The 24,860-nt window shown below is 46.0% G+C and overlaps 2 protein-coding genes and 1 long non-coding RNA gene across 5 annotated transcripts; 1 reads left to right on the top strand and 2 right to left on the bottom strand.

Annotated features, from left to right (window-relative positions):
• Nucleotides 1–1,828: 1,828 nt before the first annotated feature.
• LOC120650985 lies at nt 1,829–5,044 on the top strand. The gene is made up of 2 exons (XR_005665876.1): nt 1,829–4,099; nt 4,724–5,044. It is a non-coding gene; the product is annotated as an uncharacterized LOC120650985 (long non-coding RNA).
• Nucleotides 5,045–7,206: 2,162 nt separating this feature from the next.
• Nucleotides 7,207–9,389, bottom strand: LOC120650984 (probable serine/threonine-protein kinase PBL16). The gene is made up of 2 exons (XM_039928309.1): nt 8,887–9,389; nt 7,207–8,576 (listed from the first exon to the last, which is right to left on the bottom strand). Exons 1-2 carry the CDS (start codon nt 8,951–8,953, stop codon nt 7,495–7,497), a joined length of 1,149 nt encoding a protein of 382 aa, XP_039784243.1. The 5' UTR covers nt 8,954–9,389; the 3' UTR covers nt 7,207–7,494.
• Nucleotides 9,390–21,706: 12,317 nt separating this feature from the next.
• LOC120650983 (TATA-binding protein 2-like) lies at nt 21,707–24,515 on the bottom strand. Of its 3 annotated transcripts, none has more exons than XM_039928307.1 (7): nt 24,189–24,515; nt 23,521–23,608; nt 23,296–23,418; nt 23,096–23,140; nt 22,918–23,010; nt 22,409–22,503; nt 21,707–22,332 (listed from the first exon to the last, which is right to left on the bottom strand). In XM_039928307.1, coding segments are annotated over exons 1-7 (597 nt in total). In that variant the 5' UTR covers nt 24,341–24,515; the 3' UTR covers nt 21,707–22,331. The 3 variants fall into 3 exon arrangements, with proteins under 3 accessions (XP_039784241.1, XP_039784240.1, XP_039784242.1); XM_039928306.1 differs by having other exon boundaries at nt 22,409–22,584; nt 24,189–24,513; XM_039928308.1 differs by having other exon boundaries at nt 22,409–22,584; nt 23,521–23,679; nt 24,189–24,315.
• Nucleotides 24,516–24,860: the final 345 nt, after the last annotated feature.

The raw sequence follows: 24,860 nt of genomic DNA, 5'->3' as shown, positions 1-24,860 counted from the left end.
AGATCCTCCCCTCGTATGGTTCTTGCTTCGTGCAATGTTAACACAATTGAAATGGACGAGCTCAAGCATTCTGTCTAAGCTTTTAGAAGTGAGGAAGCAGGTTTTAAAGGCAAACTATAACCTACAAGGCATAAACGGTTTAACTATGGAAGACAATGCATGATGGAAGAATTTATGCAATAAACTTTATTGCATGTCATGGTTTAACCATTTTCACCACCTGACTACAACATATCCAACATTCTCACTATACCACAACCATGCTACACTGACTGATTGTCCGTCAGTAAAAGCCGTGTACCGACGGACCATCAGTCAGTATAGATATATGCCTGGTGTCGGTATAAAGTTTTGCTGATGGACTCAGTTTTATCAACCGACAATTCGAAAAAAAATAAAAGCTGATATGTACAAATGCCACATTGAGCTTCAACGATTCATTCATCAAAGACACAACTTAAACATACATCTTTCTAATGCAACAAACATACTCCCTCCTTCCACGTTTATAAGGCATACTATAAATGACACAGTCTTCCAAATAACACTTTGACCATTCATTTATCATATACTCCATCGGTCCCAAAAATAAATGTAATTCTCGGACCAAGCACGCAAACCAATGTTATGTGTAAAATTACCAAAATACCTCTTGTTCTTTTGTGATAAGTGGACGATGTGTTAGTTGTCTTTTGCAAAAATATTTCAGAAGTTGTCCTGTCTTTTGTGGTAGGTGGGTCAAAGTAAGCATTCTTTGTGGGATAAATTTTGAACTCTATAGTTGCATTTATTTTGGGACGGAGGGAGTATTATATTACTTATGGTTATAAATTTATAATCATGGTAAAATATATTTGATGACGAATCCAATTATATAAAGTTTACATTTTAAAAATAAAAAATTAATAGTCAAAATATTGGTCAAAGATAGTAAAATTTGAATTTTGATATACAAATGTGTGCGCCTTATAAACGTGGAAGGGGGGAGTACCAACTCATAACATATTTGACCAGCTGTTTACAATAGCTCATGATGATCTCTTAGTGTTTCTCACATAGCCGAAGGTTATTATTGTTCATAATATTTTTCTCTCAAATGTACGACATTCTTATCTATGGTCTGCATGTTCAGTGCAGAATGGTCTCGTGCACATTAAATAATTATAATCACACCAAAAATTCTGGATAATTCAGTTGATGAGTGAGGATCGTGATGGTCCCTTGCAATCCTACATTGATATATACACATCCAGCTACATGTGAACGCAGCTCGCCGGCCGGTAACCATCTAATTAAGCCTGAATTATTCGTACGCTTTCAGGTATTGTTTTCTTTGAAGAATACTGCAGTGTCTCCCTGGCGAAATGAGAGAGAGAGAGAGAGAGAGAGAGACCCTTGACAAGCCCTAAATGTGGTGGTGCCCGGCAGCTCGAGGGCAATCGAATTGAATAGGGGTTAGGACAAGGAAGTCGACATGGCAACCGGAAGCCATGCCGATACTGGTAAGGTATGGTAATGGTGCCTGTGCGAGATCCCTGCACTGGCACTGCTGCTGTACTGCACGCAGATGGTGGCCGACTGCCGGAGCGGCGGCATGCCTTTCTTCTTGAAGCACCCATGCCTGATGTGATGATATGATGCAGCTCGATTGGCAACTTAAGGCCTCGTTCGGTTAGGCCCGGAACTAGGCCCAATCTGGACGGATTGGGACGGCCCGGAACGAAGTCAGATTTGGTCCGGAATCACTGTTCGGTTGGCCAGGCCTGGAATCAAACCTAGGCCGGATCGGCCTCCACTCCCACCTCCACGGCCCGGAACAAAGCCAGACCTCCTCCCTCCTGGGACGAAACCAGGCAAGGCGAGGCTTCAACGCATGACCTGGAGGCGGCGGCGCGAGGCCATAGCGACGTCGACGGCTACGCTCTCCGCTGCCTTCTCGCCGGTGGATCGCTCTCCTATTCCTTGCCCTATTCTCTCCCCTATGTTATGGTTCTTGCTGGCGCTGCGGTGTGTGTGTGTGTGCGGTTCTTGAGGAACGCCAGGAGGTGGCCTAGGAGTGAGTGTGCGGTGAGGCCATGGGTGGTGGGCTTATTGGTCGTCAGGTTGTAGGAGAGGTCCCCCCATGGGAGAGTGCGCTGGCTTGCAGCTCGGAGGAGGAACCATTGTCGTTGCCTCGATCTGGTTGGGTATTCTTGGCTTTGGTTCTCATGGTCAATCTACTCTCGATTTAGTTCTTGCTCTAGGGTCCGGTATCCATGGCATCTGCCGCCGCCACCACCATCTTGCACTAGGACATATAGTCGTGGCCAAAAGAGGAGATTCTGGTCATTTGTCCCATATGGGTAACCTGGTTCGATGATTCGACGAGGACGTCGAATCCTAAAGGATGGGTGATTGTAACAGAACGGCCATGGGCCAGATAGGCGGGGGGTGGTTACTGTAGCAACACGTTACTGTAGGTCGTGGCACAGTACTCCTTTAGTCCCAAACTGGAAACATAGAGGGAAGTGAACCAACTTAAATAGCCGGTCGCGAGAAGCTGTTAACTCTGGATCGATCTTTTTGCGCGAAGCGAGGACGAAAGCGCAAGAGAGTTACTTAGCAGGTGTGGTCTACTCAACGTGCAGAGTAGATCTTAGCCGTTATCCCGGGCCGGGTCGTTACAGTGGTAGCAGAGCCGACTCTCGCGGTTTCACGGGTAGGTGTGGGTCACGGGCCCAACATTTACACGGGCGCGTGGAGGGTCAGTGCGCGGACATCTGGGATGCGCCATTGGCACTGAACGCACGGACGTGTACATGTGTCGATTGGCACTATGACATACAGTCGTGGCCAAAAGAGGAGATCCTGGTCCTTTGTCCCATATGGGTAAGCTGGTTCGATGATTCGACGAGGACGTCGAATCCTAAAGGATGGGTGATTGTAACAGAACGGGCCATGGGCCAGATGGGCCGGGCGGTTACTGTAGCAACACGTTACTGTATCGTCACGGCACAGTACTCCTTTAGTCCCAAACTGGAAACAGAGAGGGAAGTGAATCAACTTAAATAGCCGGTCGCGAGAGCTGTTAACTCTAGATCGATCTTTTTGTGCGAAGCGAGAACGAAAGCGCAATAGAGTTAATTAGCAGGTGTGGTCTACTCAACGTGAGAGTAGATCTTAGCCGTTATCTCGGGTCGGGTCATTACAGTTATGTACGAAGGTTAGTAGTACATTTTGATTCAAATGTTCCAATTTCGATAATCATAACAACAATTCTATTCACTATTGAGGAATATGCATTTTACAAATATTGTCATGGAACAATTCGCAAGGCACCTCAAGTTTCTTTAATTCGCAAGGTGTAAAATATGCTGTTCTAAACACCTACTTAAGTTAATCTGCAATGTGCTTAAGATGTATATTCAAGCACAACTTATTTGGTTTTTTTTGCAAATTTATTTAGTTTGATCGACTCAGAAACCCCTGAAAATATACTTGTTCTTGTTAAGTTAAATGGATGCATCTTAAGTGGCTTGGTCGATGCATCTTTATATTCAGCATCGTGGATTAAGTCAAACAGTGGCTTTTTCAACCTTCAGACCTGAACAATTCCCAACAATCCTTATTGGTTTTTAAGAATAAGAATCTTTGTAGATGAACTGTACCCATTTCAGTAACAGTATTACATATGTTCTTGGTTGTGTATGTGTTACACTTGAATGAGCATATTTCAGATATAGTATATCACTCTTTTATAATCCACGGCAGACATGGATATGATATAATCTATGGCAGGCTTGTGATTTTACTCTGTTATTGATAAGATGCTATCTCCTATATGCTTGTGAGCCACTAGTTAGTCAAATCTCGAGTAGTCAATCCTTGTACAAGATTTTTTCACGGCATTATGCTTGTATACTTGTACAAGATTTCAAGTAAAGTTTCTAAAATTTACTGGCTGCCTAAATTATTTGTGCTTTTATAATTGTATACTTGTATACCATCTCATTTCCTAATTTCTAGTTACTTTGTGCTTTTATTTAGATTGTACCAACAGTTCCTAGAATTGGTGAAGACGAGCCACCTCCATCCTGGGACCCGATTTTGACTCCAAAAGGTACTACAGATTAGTGGACATTAGTTTTTTTTCTTTTTTTTCCCCATGAGTTGTAATAATTGATTAAGATTATGTCAGTCAAATATTAATGATGAGTTATCATGTAATAATTGAATAAAATAATGTATAGCTTTTCCTGATTGATATATTCATGGTATGGACTTGCATTGAAGCTAGATTGTATAGTTTGCTTACATTCCTTTCCTGGTATAGATGGGGTTAATCTGTGTAGCTCCCTCTAATTGATTATAGTTGTTTAGTCAATGATGCATCACTGCAAAATGCCTTTGCCTAGTGTGCCACTGAGCCATCACCATTTATGATCTGTACAGTTGATGTGCAACAAAATCTAGCTAGTCTTCAGCTGCAGAGAAAGAGAGAAATTTGCCCAGCTGCAGAGTGGTATAGGGAGGTGCTAGCTTGCTGTGCTCATGTATAGAAGTGAGTGGACAAGGTATAATTGATAGGGATATTTATTTGCTATAGAGATCGGGAGGTGCTCATGTACAGTTAGTCATAGATAGCTTGCTAGTATCAAGAACATGAAAACAATGTAATTGACTGTTACATAGCTTATTTTGTTGAATAAGCATGTCCTGAACTCTACATGTTGGTTTGTTGCAGGAGGCTCCAAGGTCAATACTCAAGCTGCTAGAAAGGCATAGGACAAAACCATGGTCTGAGTATAAGTGGATTTATCATGTTATTTTATCCCGCATCATCATAAGTTACCTACCTATTGGATTTTGAGAATGAGCCTTGTCAGTTTTGTTTATTGGTTGCTTGGACAATCTTTCAAACATGACTCAATAGGTCTCTTATGTAAAGACTCGCACCTGGGTATTTATTTTCAGTTTATTTGAGAGTATACGGTGAAGATTCAAATATGTTTGCATGTTTATGTAATGAACAAGCATGTGAAATTCAGGCTAGTTCAAAAGTCAACAGCAATGTGAACATGCATGTGAATACTTGGATATGTGTAGATGTTGTCAGCAGCCCTGGATTGATCCCTGGCTAACCGAACAACAAAATTGGAGCCTCCTGGATTGATTCCGCTTAGGAATCAAACCAGACCTGGAATTTTCCAGGTCTGGTTTGATTCCTCTCCTGGATTGAATCTCGAGCTGCCGAACGAGGCCTAAATTTGGCATTGTATATAGATGTCATTTTCAGTTTACTCTTGATATCTCTCTATAGTATATGGCTATCTAGATAGTTCTATATTCTGTAGCACTGTATATAACATAATAATGTGCTTATGGGCATTAGCATCGTTGTCGTTGGTAGCTACGCACGGCCCCATGGACGGGGGTTGTTGCATTGATCTGGACATCTGGTGCATGGCGAGCCCGCGTGTGCGGCGGAGGCCGGAGACACGAGGACGCGATTGTGCACCACCTGCCGCGGCCAGGCCAACAGAGAGTGCCCTCTCTTTCCGCCCCTTTTCTTGACGGTGACGCGCCAGTGCCCTTCAATTTCCACGGCAGAATCATCATCGTCTCCGGCCGAGAGCACTGGAGCAAGCTGCCGGCGGCGGCGGCGGCGGTCAGCGCGTACATCGATGGCTCTCGGAATGCCTTGGCCCTTGGGAGAGCCCTGAAATCAATGAATCAATCGGCAGCAGCTAGCAGTGCTGGTGCAGCATCGGCGTGCTAGCTGCGAAGGCCCGGTCCGCTTGATCACTATGAGGACTGATGAAGCCGGCCGCCTTACATACCCGGGTTTCATGCAAGCTCATGAGTTCGAGTGCTCAACTCACAGAACAGTGGCACATCGAGCAGTTGAGGGGTAACATGGTGCAGAGTTGCAGGCTTGCAGCATTCCTAGTTGGAGGTAGATGCTGCACCTCTCTACGATCGGTTTCAGGACATTTTCAGCCCTCAACACATCTTAAAAAGAAAAGTAAAATTTGACTCGGACGGTTTTCAAAGTGGTTTTGTAGTTAAAAAAAATTCTAACTAGACCTAATAAATCAAAACTAATTTATTTTAAATTAGAAAAAATTTGAAACTACTATCAAAACTTAAAATGTAATATATCTTGGCTATTCAAAAATAATAGACATAACTACAAGCAACCAAATATTGTGAAGTGAAAATAAAAAAATTGGATATGAATAACTGAAAAGTATCGTACCAATAGATAGGTTACATTTATAGAAAAAATTATACTCATTTCATATTTTTCTAATTTAAAATGAATTTCTTATAATATTTTTAGTTTAAAATTGAATATTTTTAATTCTCACAAAATGAAAAACCACCCTCAAAACCACATAAGAGGTCGAATTTGCCCGATTTCAATAGTTGGATGGCCTTTGTTATCCAGTTCTGTAGTTGAAGGTTGAAAATTAGACTTTTGTTACAGTTCGATAGTGTAAACTGGACTTTTTTTTTAAAAAAAAAAGAGAAGACCTTATACTTTCAGCCCTGCTAGATAGGACACGCATGTGTCGAGCAGGAAGTGATGAACGGTGCTTCTGAAGAAAGGAACAGTAACAGCACGCTTGCATGACGCTGGAGCCTTACCAACGCATCGTCAGCATCCAATTAAGCGACAGTATTAACGGCTCAGCTGGCATTTAGTAAGAAAACAATGTGCTATCTAAAATTCTTATCAGCTTGGCCATCACCACAGGGCCCGCAACCAAAAAAAAAACCCGCAACTGCGGCGTACAGCACCCTAAATCGCGTGAGTATATTGCAGTGCAGGAGGAGCTAGCAGCTTGGCTTCCTCGTTTCGAAGAACAATCAGCTTTACGAGTATCACTATTAAAAAAAAGCTTTACTAGTATCTGTTGAAGGCCCCTTACTATGATACGAGACGCGTATACATATATATATGCTGGGCCTGTCCGGTCCAACGAACCCAACACGGTCCCGTTGGTCCTGTGGCCCGCGCCGTGTGTGGCCGGCCGAGCCGAACCACCCGCGAATCCACCACCGACAGCCCAGGCCAAAATCTGCTGCGTGGCATTCCGTGGCCTGCCGCCCGCGCACTCCCCCTCCACGGAGGCCCAGAGCGCGGTCGTCGGCCGGTCGTGCGCGTGGGGGGAGGGGGGGGGGGGGGGAATCTGCTGCTGCCAAGTGCGAACCCAAGGTAATTTCACGCCGCCCTCGCGGGGTACCAATTGGCAGCCATGCCGTGGAATTCCATTCCATCTCCATCCAATTCAGGCGGCGGCTGCTGGAGCGGCCGGGAAATCCCTTGCCTACAGCCGGGGCATCGGCACGAGTGCTCGACCCCGACTCGCGAAATCAGGCACGGAGGCAAAGTTGCGAGAGGGTTAACCTCAAGAGCTTGGTCGGATTTACACGCGTACAAACAATCGAGCACCTTCCTTGCTTCCACAAGCATCAAGCAACAAGCAGCGTCTTCTCTCCGGTGTCCGGTCACGCGGCGGCGCCTGGCTCCTCGGGCGGCTGCTGCAGCGGCTCCAGCGACGCCACGACGTCGCGCATCAGCGGCCGCGCCTTGGGGTTGCGGTTCAGGCAGTGGTACGCCAGCATGGCCGCCTTCTGCACGGCCCGGGCCGGCGGCGGCGCGCCGTCGCCCTGCAGCTGCATCAGCCTCGGATCCACGATGCCCATCACCCTCTTCTTGTTCGGCAGCGCCGGCAGCGCCCAGTCGGCGAGCGCCTGCTCCCGCGGCGGCCGCGACCGGTCCAGCGACCGCCGCCCCGTGAGCAGCTCCAGCAGCACCACGCCGTAGCTGTACACGTCGCTGGCCGCCGTGAGGTGCCCCGTCATCATGTACTCGGGCGCCGCGTACCCGTACGTGCCCATCACCCGCGTCGACACGTGCGACTGCTCCCCGACGGGCCCGTCCTTGGCCAGCCCGAAGTCGGAGAGCTTGGCGTGGAACCCCGGGGCCAGCAGGATGTTGGAGGTCTTGAAGTCGCGGTAGATCACCGGCGCCGGCGACGCGCCGTGCAGGAACGCTAGCCCGCGCGCCGCGCCCAGCGCGATGCGCATCCGCGCCGCCCACGGCAGCGGCGGCGCCGTGCGGGAGAAGAGGTGGGACTCCACGCTGCCCAGGGGCAGGTACTCGTACACCAGCACGCGGTGCTCGCCCTCGCAGCAGTAGCCCACCAGCTTCACCAGGTTTGGGTGGGAGAGCTGCCCCAGGAAGATCACCTCCGCCAGCCACTCGCGGTGGCCCTGGAAGCTGTTGTCGCCGTCGTGGACCTTCACGGCCACGGGGACCAGGGTGGCCGCCGCCGCGGCGTCCCCGGGCGCCGACAAGGAGCCCTTGTACACGCGCCCGAAGCCGCCGCCGCCGATCAGCGCGTCCTTGCGGAAGTCGCTGGCCACGCGCCGGAGCTCCGCGAAGGAGAAGGCCACCAGCGGGTTCCGCGACGCCGCCGACGACGCGCCGCGCCGCAGGGCCTCCACCTCGCCGGGGTTCGACGGCAGCTTGCGGTCCTCGCTCCGGTCCCGCTCCGAGGGGCTCTGGATCTTGGGTGGAGGGCTCTCTGCAGACAAGGGTTGGTTGGGTTGTTCAAGCGCCAAGAGCACCCAGATGCAAATCGAAAAAAATAAATAACAGAGGATCTAGTACTAGCTAATTAATTAGGCTGTAATTAAATTAGCCTTGTGCTGGTAATTAACTGCCTTTGGAGAGGGGATTATTAGATTAAATTAGATTGGATTACGGCTAGATAAGCTTGCAATTTTGAATCCTCTGGTTTTGGATTATTATTCGGGTCGCCTGGAAAAGCAGAAACAGAGTGGTGCCTGCCTAGTAGTAGAGAGAGCAAGCAACAAGCATGCATCTTTCCTCACCTGGCTTCGCAGTGGAGGAGACCTTGTTGATGTAGGAGTAGGAGCTCCCCCCTAGGCAGTTCCCCATGAGGAACAACCCTTCCGATCTCTTTCTCCACCTCTGCCTGCCTTCTCTCTCTTCCAATCCAAGGACACCAACCTTCTCTCTCAGCCCGGGCAAAGCAGCAGCAGCGGCGGCAGCGAAACAGGTCGAGCGACCAAGAAAGAAGATGGCCTCTCTCCCCGATCGGTTTCCGCCGGGGGTCGCCGCGCTGCGGCCGCAGCAGGAAGAGGACGCTGGACCGGGCTCTCTTCAGGAGGAAGACAGAGAGAGATGGAAGGTTGCCGCTGCTGCTAAATTATTCTCCTCCAACGGCCGGAGGAAGGAGGTAGCCGGCGGAGGACGTTTTTCCAGTGGAACATCCCTTTCCCCGCTTTATCATCACCATCGTCGCCGTCGCCGTCGTGTCAGAGGGCTTATTAGGCTCGGCTTTAATCATGAGGCAAACAGCAAGGAAGGAAGCACTACGCAATTATCACGTACACACCAGTGCTGGTTTTGTACTCCTGCTGCTACGACTACGAGGACCAAGAATCACCCAGTTCGCTGAGCCGCTCCTCCAGCCGGCCAAAAGTGTTTTCCTCTCACACCACACTATTTCAGTAGCAGCCTCCAGCTACTAGCTAACTAACAGTATTTTTCTCTCATACTACTTCAACAGCAATTTCCAGCAACAACACAGCAAACAGGTGAATGAAGGCGATGCAACAACTCCTCGCTGGTGGCCCGTTACACCACACCACCACGGGCGCAGCAGACAGTGCGCGTCAGCATGCACACTAACCATGCTGACTCTGCTGAGCTGACCCTTCTCATGTGTTTGTGCTTAGCTGAGAGACAAGTGAGCGAGCGAGCGAGCGAGCGAGCTTCTCTTAGACTCTTCCCCTACTAGGCCGTACAGGCGTACAGCCAAGGAAGGGAAAAAAACAAGGCTACTCATTGATCCATATACACACAGCGCGCCCATTTCTTCTTCTTTTTTTAACTAAAAAATACTTGTGATTAGTAGTATTTCTTCTGCTAATTAATGAAATGAAACAATATGTGTGATGGATGTCTGTAGTAGTAGGTGAGTCAAATTCAAGTATATCTGAATTTAAAATAACCTTTTTTCTGCTATCATCATTGTTCGTCTAAACAAATCGTATGGCTGTTTAAACGCAACATGATGGCTAGCCATGCCTATTTAATCGATTGTTTATTCCGTTTAAACTAAACGCCCATTTCACCTGGATAAAAAGCTGAACGATACTTGACTGCTTAATTTTTAGGCCAACCCTAATCATCTTTGTATTTTTCCGGCATAAAGATAGATAGCTGTAGCATAAATTGTCTTTGGTTTCGTTTTAGCTACTAGGGGGATTAAAAAAATATACAAACATAAGGGCCTGCATACCATACGGCTAATGATGCTGAATACATTCAGGCCGTGTTTAGTTTCCAAAAAGTTTCTTACAGTACTCATCACATCGAATCTTTGAACATATGTATGAAGCATTAAATGTAGTTGAAAAAATAACTAATTGCATAGTTTAATTGATTAGGACTAGATGAATTTTTTAAGTCTAATTAATCCAAAATTAAACATTAATTATAAAAAACAACGAAATGTGCTGTAGTACCCAAATCCAAACTTTTTCACCAACTAAACACACTCTCACTCGTCATCGCAAATACTATTAATCCCCTTTCCCTGTTCTTCAAGTTTTATCCGCCATCTTCGTCACCGCCTATTACTTGTGTCTCGATCAACTTAATTAGTAGTATGGTCATCACAGATTGCCCATTATCTCCTACTCATCCTTCCTCAGTAGCCGTGTGTTTCCTTGTATAAAGCCCCATCCCTTTTTAAAGAACAATTAATAAAAAGAAAAACTTTTGTATGCATCACTGACATGGAACTTTTTTTTGTCTCGTACAAAACTTATGTCTTTTTTTTCATTGCAACCTCTCGCTAGTGCTCAGACACTATAATAAGCGACGAAACAGCGAAAGGCTTAGCGTAGCAACAACAAAAACTTTTTTCCTCTCACACAACGAAAACAAAATAAAACTTTATTTGTTTGCTGCGAATCGGGCTGCAGGCCGCGGGGTCTTGGCAGGTCAACCGAAGTCAGAATTGGTGGCCGCCTAGCTGCTCCGCACCCCGCGCACTGAACCTTTTCTGATCCTACGGGGTTAGTGGTGCTCTCGGTACCTGCAACGAAGGCGCGTGCTCGTGCGTGTCCTGTGATCCTGTCACCTCGCTCGACGTCGACGATGTCATCCGCCAGGCCGCGCCGTGGAATTATTGGTGGCGCTGGCGCGGCCGCGCGGGGCGCCCGGCCGGCGGGCGGCGGCCGCAACCCATCAGCATCGATCAGGTCACCTCACCTCACCTCGCGAGGTCACCCCACCCATGTCTGATGTCTCCCCCTTGTCTGATCCAGAAGTCCCAGCAGGGTCCTCTCGCGCTTCCCTGGCGATCGAGATCAGGGTGCCTCCCTCGACTCGAGCGGCTGTTGCAATCCGTGCGGGAGCCCCAGGGCCGGAAACGAGCCGAGCCTAGGCTCAGTGCATGAGCGAGCCGAGCCTGGCTCGGCTCGGCAGTTTGGCGAGCTCGCCGAGGAGGCTCGGCTCGAAGCCAGCTCGCGAGCCTGGCACAATATATATTATGCAGTTGTATATGACTAGTGCATATATATATATATAAAGTGTATACTTATGCTAAAAGTAATCAATAAATAATAATCATGTTAAGCATAGATATAGATTAATATTGATATTGTCACATCACAGATTAGTGTTAGAGTGTTTCAAAATAGCTTATGGGCCATTATGAGCCTCAGTGGACTGAGCTCACGAGCTGGGCTCGCCAGCCGGAGCGAGCCGGCTCGGCTCGGCTCGTCATTTTCGCGAGCCTGAGAATTAGGCTCGGCTCGGCTCATTGGAGGCTCGCGAGCCGCTCCGAGCCGAGCCGAGCCGAAGCGAGCTCGAGCTGGCTCGCGAGCCTCGAGCTATTTTTCCAGCCCTAAGCCCCACTGACTGGATGGCGACGGCGACGGAGACATGCTTGGATCTTCGGGTACATTCCATCTCTCTTCGGATGCAAGGCGACTTGGACTAGCACAAAAAAAAAAGCAGCCGTTGTGTAATTTGGACTTGAACTGTAAGCGTAGAAACACCTCCGTGTAGGGCGACTCGGGTGGACACCTCCTTCCCCATCCCCTCTAAGCCGTGCCGCGGCCGAAAGCCTGTGAGGACGGCGGCGGCGGGGCATCTCTTCTTCTCCCCTTCGCCTTCGCCTAGTGGGCGCGGCTGTTGCAGGTGTGGGTGGGGTAGGGGTGGGGGTGGGGGGAGGGACACCAGCGGGCGGGCCGTGGCGTCCGTCGGCTCCGACAAGGCTAGATTCTGGGACTCCGCTGCTGGATTCGACGCGAACGGGATCGGAGGCTGCTGGCGGAGGCACGGTCGACGCCGACGCCAGCAGGCCGCCTGGCTGGCGGGTGCGTGAAGAGGTCAACTCGGCATGGATGTGCTGGTGCAAAGGCGGCCACTCGGAGGTGTTGCTCAGCTGTGCGCGGGCTTGGAGAACGCAGTGTCGGTGGGAGGTGCTGCGAAGGCGCGAGCGCAGTGATGGCTGGCAGGGGCCTGCGAGGGAGCAAGGGCGTGGAAGGAGGTTGTGCAGCGCCCGCGCGCGGTGCACGGGCCCAGAGTTTGCCCCAGCGGGAAGGCTCTCTTAGCTCGTTCGGGAGGTGTGCAAGCACCGACGAAAGCCATGTCGGATCTGCCGACAAGACAATGGCGACGCCCTCGGACGCCGTATACTTTCTGATGGTATTTTCATGATGTCTTTCTACTTTGACTAGCTGTACGAGTGCGTCGGCTATGCCAAGGTGGCGTGGCTGGCGAGAGTTTGCTTCGGTGAATGCTTGTGACGCCATGGTGGCTTAGCTAGCAGTAACTCATAATGGTGGGGCTATGCCATGGTGGCGTGGCTGGCGAGAGTTTGCTTCGGTGAATGCTTGTGACGCCATGGTGGCTTAGCTAGCAGTAACTCATAATGGTGGCACCTGACTGTTTCTTGTGCTCTAAGTTGTTTTGTGCTACAAGTTGTTGAGCTTGGCCAGAGGCGATGGTCACAAAAGAAAAACTCGTGTCGATGACTCAATCCGATCAACCGGAGTTCCCTTTAGGCTCGTGTCGATGTCCCGTCTAATCGGGCAGATTCTTGAGTTTGAATGGTGTGGTCATGTTGATGCCTCAATTCAACCGACTAGTGCGTGGTGTCTGTCGATATCCCAATCCGATTGGCTATAGTTGTAGGTGTAGTTATACATGTTGTAGTTGTAGTGTACGGTTTTCAGATCCGGATTACCTATAAATTAACTGGATCATTTGGAACCGCGAGGCTGGGGATTTTGGGGAAAAAAAACTTTGGACCGGCACGGGTGTCTTCCTTCCTGACTGGTGTAATGCAGAAAAACGAAAAAACAAAACAAAGATCTTTCTTTTGTCCGATTCAGTGGATCAAGAAAGGAGGCTTTATTTGCTGCTGGCAGCCTTTTTTTCTCCACATGCTCCAATCACCTGCAAAGATGCATACTCTGACCTCTCTCGTGCTCCTACGTGAGGTACAATTTTCATATGGGCCCCGTCAGATTTGTTTGCCGTTCTTAGGCCTGCAAGATTCAAAGTTTTATGATCGAGGCACTGGCATTGGACCCATAACTCCTGTGCTGGCTTGGTGAGATATGGAACTAGCTAGGGGAGGCGTTTGTCGGGTGTTCACTAGAATAGGATTTGCCAAAATGGGGTAGATTATATTGTTTAGTTCATCAAGGAAGCGTGTTCCGTGCCCTGTCAACATTGTTAGGTGCCGAAAAAAGGTGGTGTTGGTGAAGGAGCAGCGTGGTTGAGTGATTACGATAGGTTGGTGACATGGAAGGCTCTGACCCATGACAAGGATCCCGGCCTCCATGAAAGAATTACATTCTGTAAAGTGTGATCCGTGTTTTACCTGAAGTTACGAACTACTCTGCTGATCTACGCTCACGCGTATTTTGACAAGCGACAGTGTGAGCCGAGTCTGAAGTGCACATTACATGTTTGATCGGGACCCTGCGAGGTTAGAATTGCTGACCTCTGAATACTGTGACATATCCGGAACCGTTCAAGTGGGCCTTCCTAGTTTACGGGCGCCCGCCAGATTCAATCCGTACGATCGATTTTCCGACAGCGCCGGGAACAGAAAAACACAGAACAACACAACATGCTCTTCGCCCCTCTTCACGTCTCCCAACACCAACGGAGGAAAATCTCTTTCAGGAGCTTTTTTTGTCATTTTCTATTTAAAAGTTTTTTGGAGAAATATTTTAAGGAAAAAATTGACAGAAATGGAAAAAGTTTTAAAAAGAAAAAAATGACAGGAAAAGTTTTGGGAAAAAAATTGAAGAAAAAATTATTGCATCCAAAATAGGAAAAATTTAAAAAACTGCAAGAAAATGGAAAAGAAAGGAATGAAAAAAGAGTTGAAAGGGAAAGTTTTGAGGAAAAAATTTGAAGACAAAAATTCATGACGGAAAAATGTTTTTGTAAAAAATTTTCCAGAAAAAGAAAAAAGAAACCTACCTCGAGCTTGCCGGCCGCGCCTCCTCGCCGCCACCCCCACCTCCGCGCCGCCCTGTCGCCGCTACCGCCACGCCGCGCTGCTCGGTCTGCCGCCGCCACTCCGCCCAGTTGCCGCTGCGAGCTTGGCTGGCGGGATGCAGCAGCAAAAGAATTGACAGAAATGAGAGAGAGGAAGATGAAAAGAGAAAGGAAACGAAGAGGAAAGGGAACAGGGATGATAGTGGGCCCACCATGTGATCACCTCTGCGCACGGTGCGGGCGGTCAAAAATATTGACCGTAAGATGGCTTCGGAACGGTCGACGGTAAAATCATCATCGGGACCGTTCAACTGTATAGTCGAAAGACAAAAAAAAAAAATCAACATGTTGCTGCTACCTGTCCAAGCAGTATTCATGCCAACTGCCCATGCTTGGTCAAGCCGCCTTGCGTTTGGCGTTTGGCGTTTGGTATCAAGCCTGCATGTTTCAGGTACCGACAACGACGTCCTTGGCTGCTACGAGTATAAATGTTGACCAGAAGGCAGAAGTAATGCTCTGCAGGCTAGCGATTTGCTTTTGGGTGTGTTTAGATCCGCCAAAATCTGGTAGAAAAATCACATCGGACACTATAGTATATTATAGCATGTTTCGTTTGTTTGTGATAAATATTGTTCTATTATAGGCTAACTAGGCTCAAAAGATTCGTCTCGCGACGTACATCAAAACTATGCAATTAGTTTTTTTATTTACCTACATTTAGTACTCCATGCATGAGTCATTTGCTATATTTAATATTTCGATGTGATGGAAAGTTTGGGGGAAGTGAGCCTTTATCGGTTCACACACACTGACACTATACTTGATAAGGATTCGAAGGGCCACTGTCGTTGTCATGCCAATTGTAGAGATTACCGGTCGTAGAATATCTTTACTCCATTAATTAGGATAAGGACGGCCAACAACTGCAAACCCTCTTGGAGGATTGCACATACACACTAAAAGAATCCTACACCGAAACTGTAATGTTTCACTTGGTGGAGGCATCACCTGTCACTGTGTCATCAGTTGGCATGAGTTCAGACTATGATGATGCTTTAGTGCAGTGTTGGTGGGGGCATAAAGGTTGCAATTGCATTCTCTTTATTTCATAATCTCTTTCATTGTCTGATGCTAAACTATGCTAAAGATAGTATCTTTTCCTAGTGGCACTTCAAAAGGATGAAAAGACAGTTACCTCAATTCACCCAAAATGATGCATGTAAACTGGAAAGGAGATTTCGTTAAGCTTTGTAATAAAAAAATTATCTGGTTCCTCTTATCTTTTAATCTCTAAAACACGATTCCGGTGTCATTCCCCGGCCTCTCAACGCGCCACGTCGCCCGGAAAAAGAACGGCCGTCGGATCAGTGATCCAACGGCCACGGGAACGGCCTCCGCCGCCACAGCGCTCCTTCGCCGCCTGAGCCCCGCCCCCGCGTGCGCGCCGCTGCCGCCGCCCGTCGCCGCCGTGGAGGCCACGCGACGCCGTCCGCCCGCTGCTGAGCGGCAGATCCGCCACCGCGCGCAACCGCCGCGCCCGCCGTTGCGTCCTCGCCGGATCCGGCCCCAGCTCCGCCGGATCCGGCGCCTGCGGAGCCGCCGCCCGCGGGAGGGGAGGGGAGGGGAGCCGCCGCCGACGCCAGGCAGGGACTGGGAGAGGGAGGGGCCGGCGCCGCTCGGGGAGACGAAAGGCCGGCGCGCCTGCTCGTCCTCGCCACCTCGCCCTCGCTGCCACCACCGCCGCGGCCGGGAAGAGAGATAGAGCGGGGGGAGGGGCGCACGGCCCCACGCCGCCGCGTGCAACCCCCACCCGCGCCAGCCGCCGCCACGCGCCCCGCGGGCGAGCCGCCGCCGCCCCACGCGCGGGCCACCGCGAGCCCCGCCCCTCACGCAGGAGCCCCGCCACGCGCGGGCTGTGGCGAGCCCTGCCCCTCGTGCGCGCGGGGGAACATGTGGAGCTGACGAGCCCAACGCACAAGAGAGAGAGAAAAGTGCATGAGTGGACGGCTTTACCTCCCCACCTGCCTCCTCTCAAAACAAACACACTGTCCTGGATATCCGCCACGTCATGGATCCACGCCCTCCAATCCATGTGCTCTCATTGGCTGTCCACTAAGGATCTGTCCACACAATTCCCTCAGCCTACCCTCCATGCACTGTATTCACAACGCTCCACCAGAAATGTTCACCAAAGAAACAACAGGACCTACAAACACTAAATTTTGCAAGCAACTGCAGTTAGCATGTTTTTTCCTTCAAAGGAAATAAAAGAGTTAGACCAACATCGTAAATAATTTAGTGTTTGACTTAAAATTGACACTCTCAATTTCTGGATTATATTTCATTTTAAGGTTTTCCAAGACAAATCATGTAATCAACATTGACACACTTGCTACTATTAAATGAAGAGTTGTTTCATTTTTTTATACCTACGTCAGAAACGTTAACAAATAATAAAGATAAATAAATGAGAGTGAATGGATTAACAGACAAGGTGTTACTAATTCAAGCATAGGTAAATGACAGGTATACAAAATAGGCCTAAATATGGCCACCCGCGGCCCATCAGTCCGCGTACCAATTAGCAAATGTCAGGATAACATAACACAGCAGAAGAGGCACCATATACAAATAGTACTCGACAAAAAAAATAATCTATTTACTGTAATAATATGACAAAACACACACCCTGCGGCAGTGCGACAAAGGTGTCCGGAGCCCCGCGTCAACCTGATGGGCAAAATAGTAATTATCCTGCAAGACACGTCTAAAAAATTCCATGCACGGATAAAATTAAAAGTTGTTCCACTACACAAGTTATTCAACCAGCTAACAGTAATTACAGCAACAACTTGTGGCAAAAAAATGAGATAACAAATTGACCAATTAGTCTCACATACATTGCAATCTTAAAAAATATATTCTACTAATCTAATTACATTATTCTTCCATGTATCAAACAAAATTTCATATAATACAAATAAAAGGTAAAAATCAGGCCACGCGCAGCAAGGCTGCACGGCCTTTCTAGTATTAAAATTGAAGTGGTGCTTAATGGCCTCCTACAAGCTCTGACTGACTTAAGAGTAGTGCTTCTGTTAGCTTTCCAGATTGTACCCATTTGTACTCGACGACACATCATTTGGTACTATTGGTTGTTAGAATGACCAGAAGTCTTGTGTGTTCAGGCCTAAGAACTAATCTTTTCTGGTTGCTCTTCGATCTTGGGACCAACATAATCAAATTTGACAATGTTGATAGTTAAAGAATGTGGATAACTGCTTAAATTTTATGAAGCAGAGTTTTTTTTTCTTCCAAATGGTGTGAATGCTAGTAAATTCCCCAAGATGCTCGTGAGAGTTCTGTAAGTACAGACTTAACTTTCACCATACATTTGACTAGACTGGAGCAATAAATTAATGCCCACATGTCCTATTAATTTTACATATATTACCTGTTGCTTAGTAGAAAGCTACTTTGAGTGGAAACGTGTTATGCGATTCCAAACATCTTTTGGTCGGACAAAGTTCAATTCTCTTGTTGCTCTGTTCTCCCTTCGTTCTTTTTTATTTGGTGTGGCATCTCATTGTTACATATATCTATGCCTTTGTTTCAGGCAAAAGTAGCTTGCTGGCATTATTGCTCTCAGTGCCCAAGACCAAGAGGTCAGGATTGATTGTTAGCTTACTATATGATTTTCCAGGGGATTGTGGAGATGGTTCTACAGTATGCAAACCTAGTTCAAGAATCGGCCAATAATATTTGTTACTCCAGTCAGCAGTGAATTAATCCTTAACCCAGAACTCAGGGTTAGCATATATCTATCTCATCGTTCTGTCAATGAGGGACTTGAAAAGTGATGTTTACTAGAAATGCCATGATATAGTAAAATATACAAGGCTCTGCAACACTTTCTAGTAGATTAGAAATAAGTGTTTGTTAAGCAAAACCATTGTGACAAAGAGAGTATTTGGTGCCTCTTTTTTTTCTAGCAGGAGCAGGTGCTAACTGTTCACACCAACTGGTTGACTGATAATGGACTTTTTATATTTATACAAAGAGAATCATAATGAGTCATAATTCAAAGCTATGATTTTAGCTCTTAGAACAGTTCATCCTCAAGGAATACTGATGACTAGTAAAGGGTTCAGTTAACACTTTTGGTTAAATGCTCATTTGAAAGCAAACAATGTTCAAACTCGAGACAGCAGGGAGCATGTTAAACCGCCTTATGTAGATATAATGATATATTAGACGTTAATTTCCACTCTCTCTCTTTGTTGATAACATTTCCTTATGGAGTTTGAACTCTCTAAATTAATTTAGTGAAAAAATATAGATAAAATATTATGTCAGACAGCAGTCCAGGTTTTCATTTATCTTCCCTTTTCGTAAGATGAGCTGAGCAGAGGCACATTGCTTGAACCAGTCCTTACTTTATCTGAACCTTTTCATTTGATAAACAAGAGCTGCCATTCTTTCTAGCTATTATTTCTATTAATTCCATCAAATGCTTTATAAGCACGAGAGCTGTTGCTCATGGCACTAGTGGTGAATGTTCAGTTTGTGTTATAATCAAACTAGGTTGTTTAGGACCAACGATAGAGGCATTCTGTAGTTGCTTGATAGTCTTTCGAGAAATCTCAAAAGGATAAGTAGACGCCTAGTAGACTGACAGTTTGTTCTTGCTATATTATTTTGTCTAGGATAAGTAGACCCATAGGAGACCAGGGTTATTACCAGTTATATGATGGGAATTGGGAGACAACTCTAGTCTGTTGAAGGAAATGATAGTCTGTGTCTTGATAAGCTTATTTATTCAAAGTTATATAGGCTGATGGTAGCCATGATGCTGCCATACAGGAAACAGGAATCATTTCACTCATTCTAGCTTTGAAGAGCTTGTCTTTGCACAGCATCCTGCGTCATAGAACAAATACGCAGCACTGAATGTTCTTTCTGCTAAGTGTTGTTCATTTGTCTGTATATATATTAACCTTCCATTCCATTAGTGGAAGACAAGATAAGCGCTGTGGTTGCCAGATCTCTCTGCTTTGTCTGTACATTCTTATGCACTAATTTCCTCATTTTATCAACTCTTTGCATCTCGTTAACATCATTAATAATTGTGAATATTTTCTCTTTTTTTTGCGAGGAAAAGTGAATATTTTCTCTTGTGTCCTTATTGATGGTTACCGTTCCATATGCTCATGTGGTTGCGCTTGCAATTTCCTTTCCCTAGCTTTGCAGCAATGGGCAATGGTGCAATTGTGCAGTCTCTAGTTACACTTACACGCTAGCATCTCTGAATCCTGCCATGTCCTACACAAAGGGAATGGTTTTTCATATTTACCCTGCTGTGATTATAGGCATCCAAAGGTGTGCATGAGAGGATTTTTACACTGCCCGATAATACCACTGTCCAGTGATGCAGAGAAGTAGTATTAGTATCATAGACCTAAATACCTGATCTAATGATCGAGGGTAATATTGTCATTAATGCTAAATAATGAGTAATTTCCCTCTCCGCCACACCCACGGTGCCAGATCATGCACAATGGTTCAGGCTCGTCCAATCTCTCCCGCCAAACGCCCTTTCGTCCACCTGAGCACTTGACGTCTAATACATACAGCCCAACAGCTAGTATGTTTCATCTTACAAGCTCCAGATGAAATTAACGAATACAGCAGTAATGTACAATTGTAGGAGCAATGCGAACCGCTCTAGATTAAAGTTTGTCAGCAGATTGATTTGGTCACAATCTTGTTTCTACTAATCTAATGTCAACATATTTTTGCTGAGCATGAGACGTTTTATTAATTTTCTTTAATTCACAAATCTAGTGTTTTGACGTTTTCCCTCTGCTATCATTTAAACCAAATGCTCCTCTTAATTGGTTAAGCAAAATTGCTTCTGTGAATTACGATTTAAGTATTGCGGATTTTAGAGTGATTTGCATACCATATTCATCTTTTTTTTAAAAAAACATCCTTCTGTAGACCACTTCGTATACCTATCTTACAGTGCTTAGAAAAACAAACCACTACCTCCATTTTTGTAAAGTAAAATGAGTACCAAACTACCAATACGTCTCTCGTCAACATTAGTTGAGATTTAAGTTATAGATTTATATATTTGCATAAATATTTGTAGAAAAAAGAAATAGTCAAACTGATGAAAAAAAGTCAATAGTGTCATGTATTTAAGAACGGTGGACAAGAAAATGTAGTATGGTGAGACCGGTCATATTCTATGTGTATTGTCAATTGTGTATGCTAAGCAGCTCCAAGAATTTTTCTAAATTTCACTCTTTAAATTATCATTTGGGGAGCCTTACAAATAAAAATCGCTTTCATATGTGTTCACTCTCCAATAATTTTATATATCTTGTGTCTAGAAAGTCATTTTCATTATCTATCTTTGACTAGCGAGAAATGTGGAATGGATGATGGCTACATTTAGATAACCACTTAGAGAAGCTGTTGGAGAGTATTTTTTCCATCCAAGTATCTATTCCTAACAATGAGAAAAGATATATAGAGTCTCTTGAAGTTGATTAGTTGCTAACTACTCCCTCCATTCTCTTTTGACTGGTCCTATTTCATCTTGGTACAATGACCAAAAAGAAGAATCTTGCTTATCATCTCATTAATTACGACTCATTGATTTCAATGTTGCCATATATTGTATACTCTGCATGGGAATCAAACAGTTGTTTATACAATTCTCAAGATATCAATTCAAATAGAACCATCAAAAGAGAATAGTTCAATTTTGAAAATAGGCTATTAAATTAGCAAGTGCACGGTTCTCATTGGACACTTGAATTCAATTGGTTTACTATTTGTCTCCATAACACAACGACAGTGATGATCAGTGTATTCCTTCAATGGTTAAGTATTTATATATGATTAATTATTAATATAAGTACTGCTGGCTTTAGCAAACTAGCACTTGGCATATAATGATAATTTTTTATGGTACTCAAGTATTTGTGTTCGTGTGATTTATTTGATAATAGTGTCATTGGTCATCGATGTTTTACCGTTGATGCAACACAGATTTAACTTATGTTAGTTTATTGTTCAATTCTTATACGAAAACCTTGATTTGTCTTCAACAGACGCTTACTAAGCGCTGCATCCCATATCTGTATAAGGATTGCAAATGAATCCAATATTCATTGCCTGATTTCACCTCATTTGAGCATCGTTACCAAAACCAAAACAGCACGTATAAGCTGTGAACATACAACAACAACAAACAACAACAACAACATAGCCTTTTTTCCCAAGCAAGTTGGGGTAGGCTAGAGATGAAACCCGAAAGAAATAAGTTCAAGGTTCAGGCACATTGATAGCTAGTCTCTAAGCGCTCCTATCCAAAGCTATCTCTTTAGAGATATTCCAATCCTTAAGGTCTCTCTTAAAAGCTGTGAACATACCACGAAGACAATTCCATATGTTCTGTGATGCTAGGAAAATTTCATGACTAAAGAGTTCCTAGTCACCTAGTACGAACTTACTGCCAAGAGTCAAGAGACGGTAGCAGTTTAGCTCATGGCATCATAAATGCAGAGACATTCTTTGCTCAGACTGTTCACAAGGGTGCTTTTTCTTTTCTTTTTTTGCTCTCCTCTCCTACCCCTCCTTAAGAACAAACAGGAAATTAGAATCGGACGTGAGCAGCAGCTCATGTCAAAAAAATCTGGCAGTCAGGTCTGCTATGTACATAGGCTGCAGCATAAGTCCCATTTGGCTGATTGATATCCTCCTCTCTGTTCATCAAAAGTACTTCATGTTAGGTTAAAAAAAAGGTTGTGCTGGCACAAGAAGCAATATGGCCTAACTTACCATTTCTGACATTTCCTGTACTCAGTTAGCACCGGGTAGATGTTCTCAAAGGCGGTGTATATCTCTTCGCGCACCTTGGCTCCAGTAAGAACAATCTTGCCAGAGACAAAAATGAGGAGCACAATCTTAGGGTGCTTCATACGGTAAATCAGCCCAGGAAAGAGCTCTGGCTCATACTGCCAATATCAAGAAAGCAACAAGTTAACAGAACTATAATGTGAAATTGTGAATACAGTGCATTTTGTTTCACCATGGGCTAAGGTAGAACTAAAATAAATGAATAAAATGTAGTCAAATGTAGTTGATGAGGTCAATCAAACCCATGTCGAAGAAAACTTTTAACCATTAATTAGTATCATACAAAACATATCTAGCTGAAGACATTAAAAGAGAAGATTCAAACTTTGCCTCCTTCAGTCTTACTATGCAACTGACATGATGAACTCTAAGACAGGGCAATAGAAATCCAAGCTTCAGATAGTGCATATTGGGCAAGCGCGTCAACTTACATTAGAAAAGGCACCATGAGAATAAGCAAGGCCCTCCAAACGAATCGGAAATTTCACATCACAAGAACCAACCATATTCTGGATCTTGAAATCCTGCTTGTCAGCAGAATTCATTGTGTCAAAGTAAGAAACAGAGTATATTCTGACATGAATTAATCCAAGTGGCACGATGCATTACCTTGAACTTGGCTGGGTACCCAAGCTTCTGGATGATTCGCGCATACTGCGCTAGAAAAGAACATCAGATAAAAATTATTTTATAGAAAAAATCAGCAAAAGGTTGAAAACAGGATGAACGAACAGTTTCTGCCTGCATAATAGAGATGGCCGGCAATGCTAAGAACGTGAAACAAAAAATAATATTATAAGTAGCTTTACCTTCCTTGCAGCAAGCTTTGAATGTTCTTCACTCTTTGCTCCAGTGCAAACCATCTTCCCTGAAGCAAACACTAGAGCTGTTGTCTTCGGCTCCCGTATCCTCATGATAACTGCAGCAAAACGCTATAAGAGTCGATGAAAGGTCAGAATCCAGCCAACAACCAAATGCAACAGTTCCGTGTCTTATGTTTTCATTCAAGGAAATGGGAAGAGGCAACAGCATACCTTTGGATTGTACTCTGCATTACGAGCCTGTAAGGCAATCATTTTCAGATCCAACTGGCAGTCCAAATTGACGGTTGAGACAATGTTCCTTTGATATCGAATAAAAGGTTGGTCAGATCTCATCTAAACTTGGGCCGAGGCACCGACTATCTCCCGCTCCTAATGGGGTAGAGAGGCATTAAACGTATTTCAATACTTCTCAGTTAACAGGAAAATTTATCAATTGCGACAGGTTAATCTGCAACTCCGTCCATTGTTCCAGTAATTTTACACCAAAAATAAAATACCATTTCCCACAAGAATTCAAGTCGTATCCTGGAGTTCCCTATAGACGACTATAGTGACACCATTTCAAGATTCGACCCATGATCAATCTACAAATAGTAGGGTCTAGGGGAAGGAAAACTATTAACTAGGTTCAGACCCTTGGCAAGAAACATGTAGACCTGATCCGACCCCAGTTCGAATGAATAACTAAAAGACCCACGCGCCCTCCATCCTTCCGATCACCCAAATCAAAGCCATCCGATAGATGCAGGAGCCGCAAAATCAAGATTTATCCGAGCAGCAGCCCGATCAAACCGCGTCGGATTCAGGAGCGACCGGGTCCAGGTTTTAGATCGTTCAACCAACGCGCAGGCACAAAACGTGGGTGGCTCGTGACTCACTGGAGGGCGGGGACGATGCCGGACGGGTGCCTGGCGAGGTCCACCGGCCGCGCCCCGTCCATCGCCGCCGCGCCGGCTCCCGCCCCCACCCGCATCGCGCCTCCTCCGCTCGTCCCCGGCCCCGCCGCCACCGGATCCACCGCCACAGACATGGCCCGACCCCAGTGGAGTGAGGGAGGAGGAGGAGGGGGATTTCAAAACGAGGCCGCTTATATACTGGCGGTGGTGGTAGATGGTGAGGCGGCGGCGGATCGGGGGAAAGAGCGGATTAGGTTTCGTCCGTCGCGAGGTGGAGGAGCGATGGTGAATGGGTTCATACGCGCAGGGGCTCACGGGTCTCCGGTATATATAGACATGGGGCTGGGGAGCTTGTTCGGCTTAGAGCAGGTACAATACGATGGGGTTAACTCAGCAGACGAAATGCAAAAACACATCAGCATAATTTACGTTGGAGAGAGAGAAATGAGAAGAGAGATGAAATTGGGCGAGTTGCCAAGCGCCGGACATTAATTATTAGTAGGATTCGTCATCATAGCTCTCCTCATATGAGAGAGCTGGCGTTTTTTTTTTTGCCGGTAGCGGATGCATCCATTAGCCCTGCTCTTAATTCCCTCCATAAGAGCATCTCCGGCAAAGCCTCTACACAAGTTCCTATTCGAGAAATAGGGATGA

The sequence above is a fragment of the Panicum virgatum genome, chromosome 9K, assembly GCF_016808335.1.
Source record: "Panicum virgatum strain AP13 chromosome 9K, P.virgatum_v5, whole genome shotgun sequence".
Taxonomy (NCBI): Eukaryota; Viridiplantae; Streptophyta; class Magnoliopsida; order Poales; family Poaceae; genus Panicum; species Panicum virgatum.
Note: the sequence above shows the minus strand (reverse complement) of the source record. Positions and strands in the feature narration are given on the sequence as shown.

What these genes read in the sequence shown, in the direction of transcription:
- LOC120650984 (XM_039928309.1), bottom strand. Translation starts at nt 8,953, where the DNA reads ATGGGGAACTGCCTAGGGGGGAGCTCCTACTCCTACATCAACAAGGTC. An exon ending in CTCCTCCACTGCGAAGCCAG is followed by an intron (nt 8,577 to 8,886) that starts GTGAGGAAAGAT and finishes CCTTGTCTGCAG; the next exon opens with AGAGCCCTCCACCCAAGATC.
- LOC120650983 (XM_039928306.1), bottom strand. Translation starts at nt 24,340, where the DNA reads ATGTCTGTGGCGGTGGATCCGGTGGCGGCGGGGCCGGGGACGAGCGGA. An exon ending in ATGCAGAGTACAATCCAAAG is followed by an intron (nt 23,419 to 23,520) that starts GTATGCTGTTGC and finishes CGACTCTTATAG; the next exon opens with CGTTTTGCTGCAGTTATCAT. An exon ending in CAAAGCTTGCTGCAAGGAAG is followed by an intron (nt 23,141 to 23,295) that starts GTAAAGCTACTT and finishes TTTCTAGCGCAG; the next exon opens with TATGCGCGAATCATCCAGAA.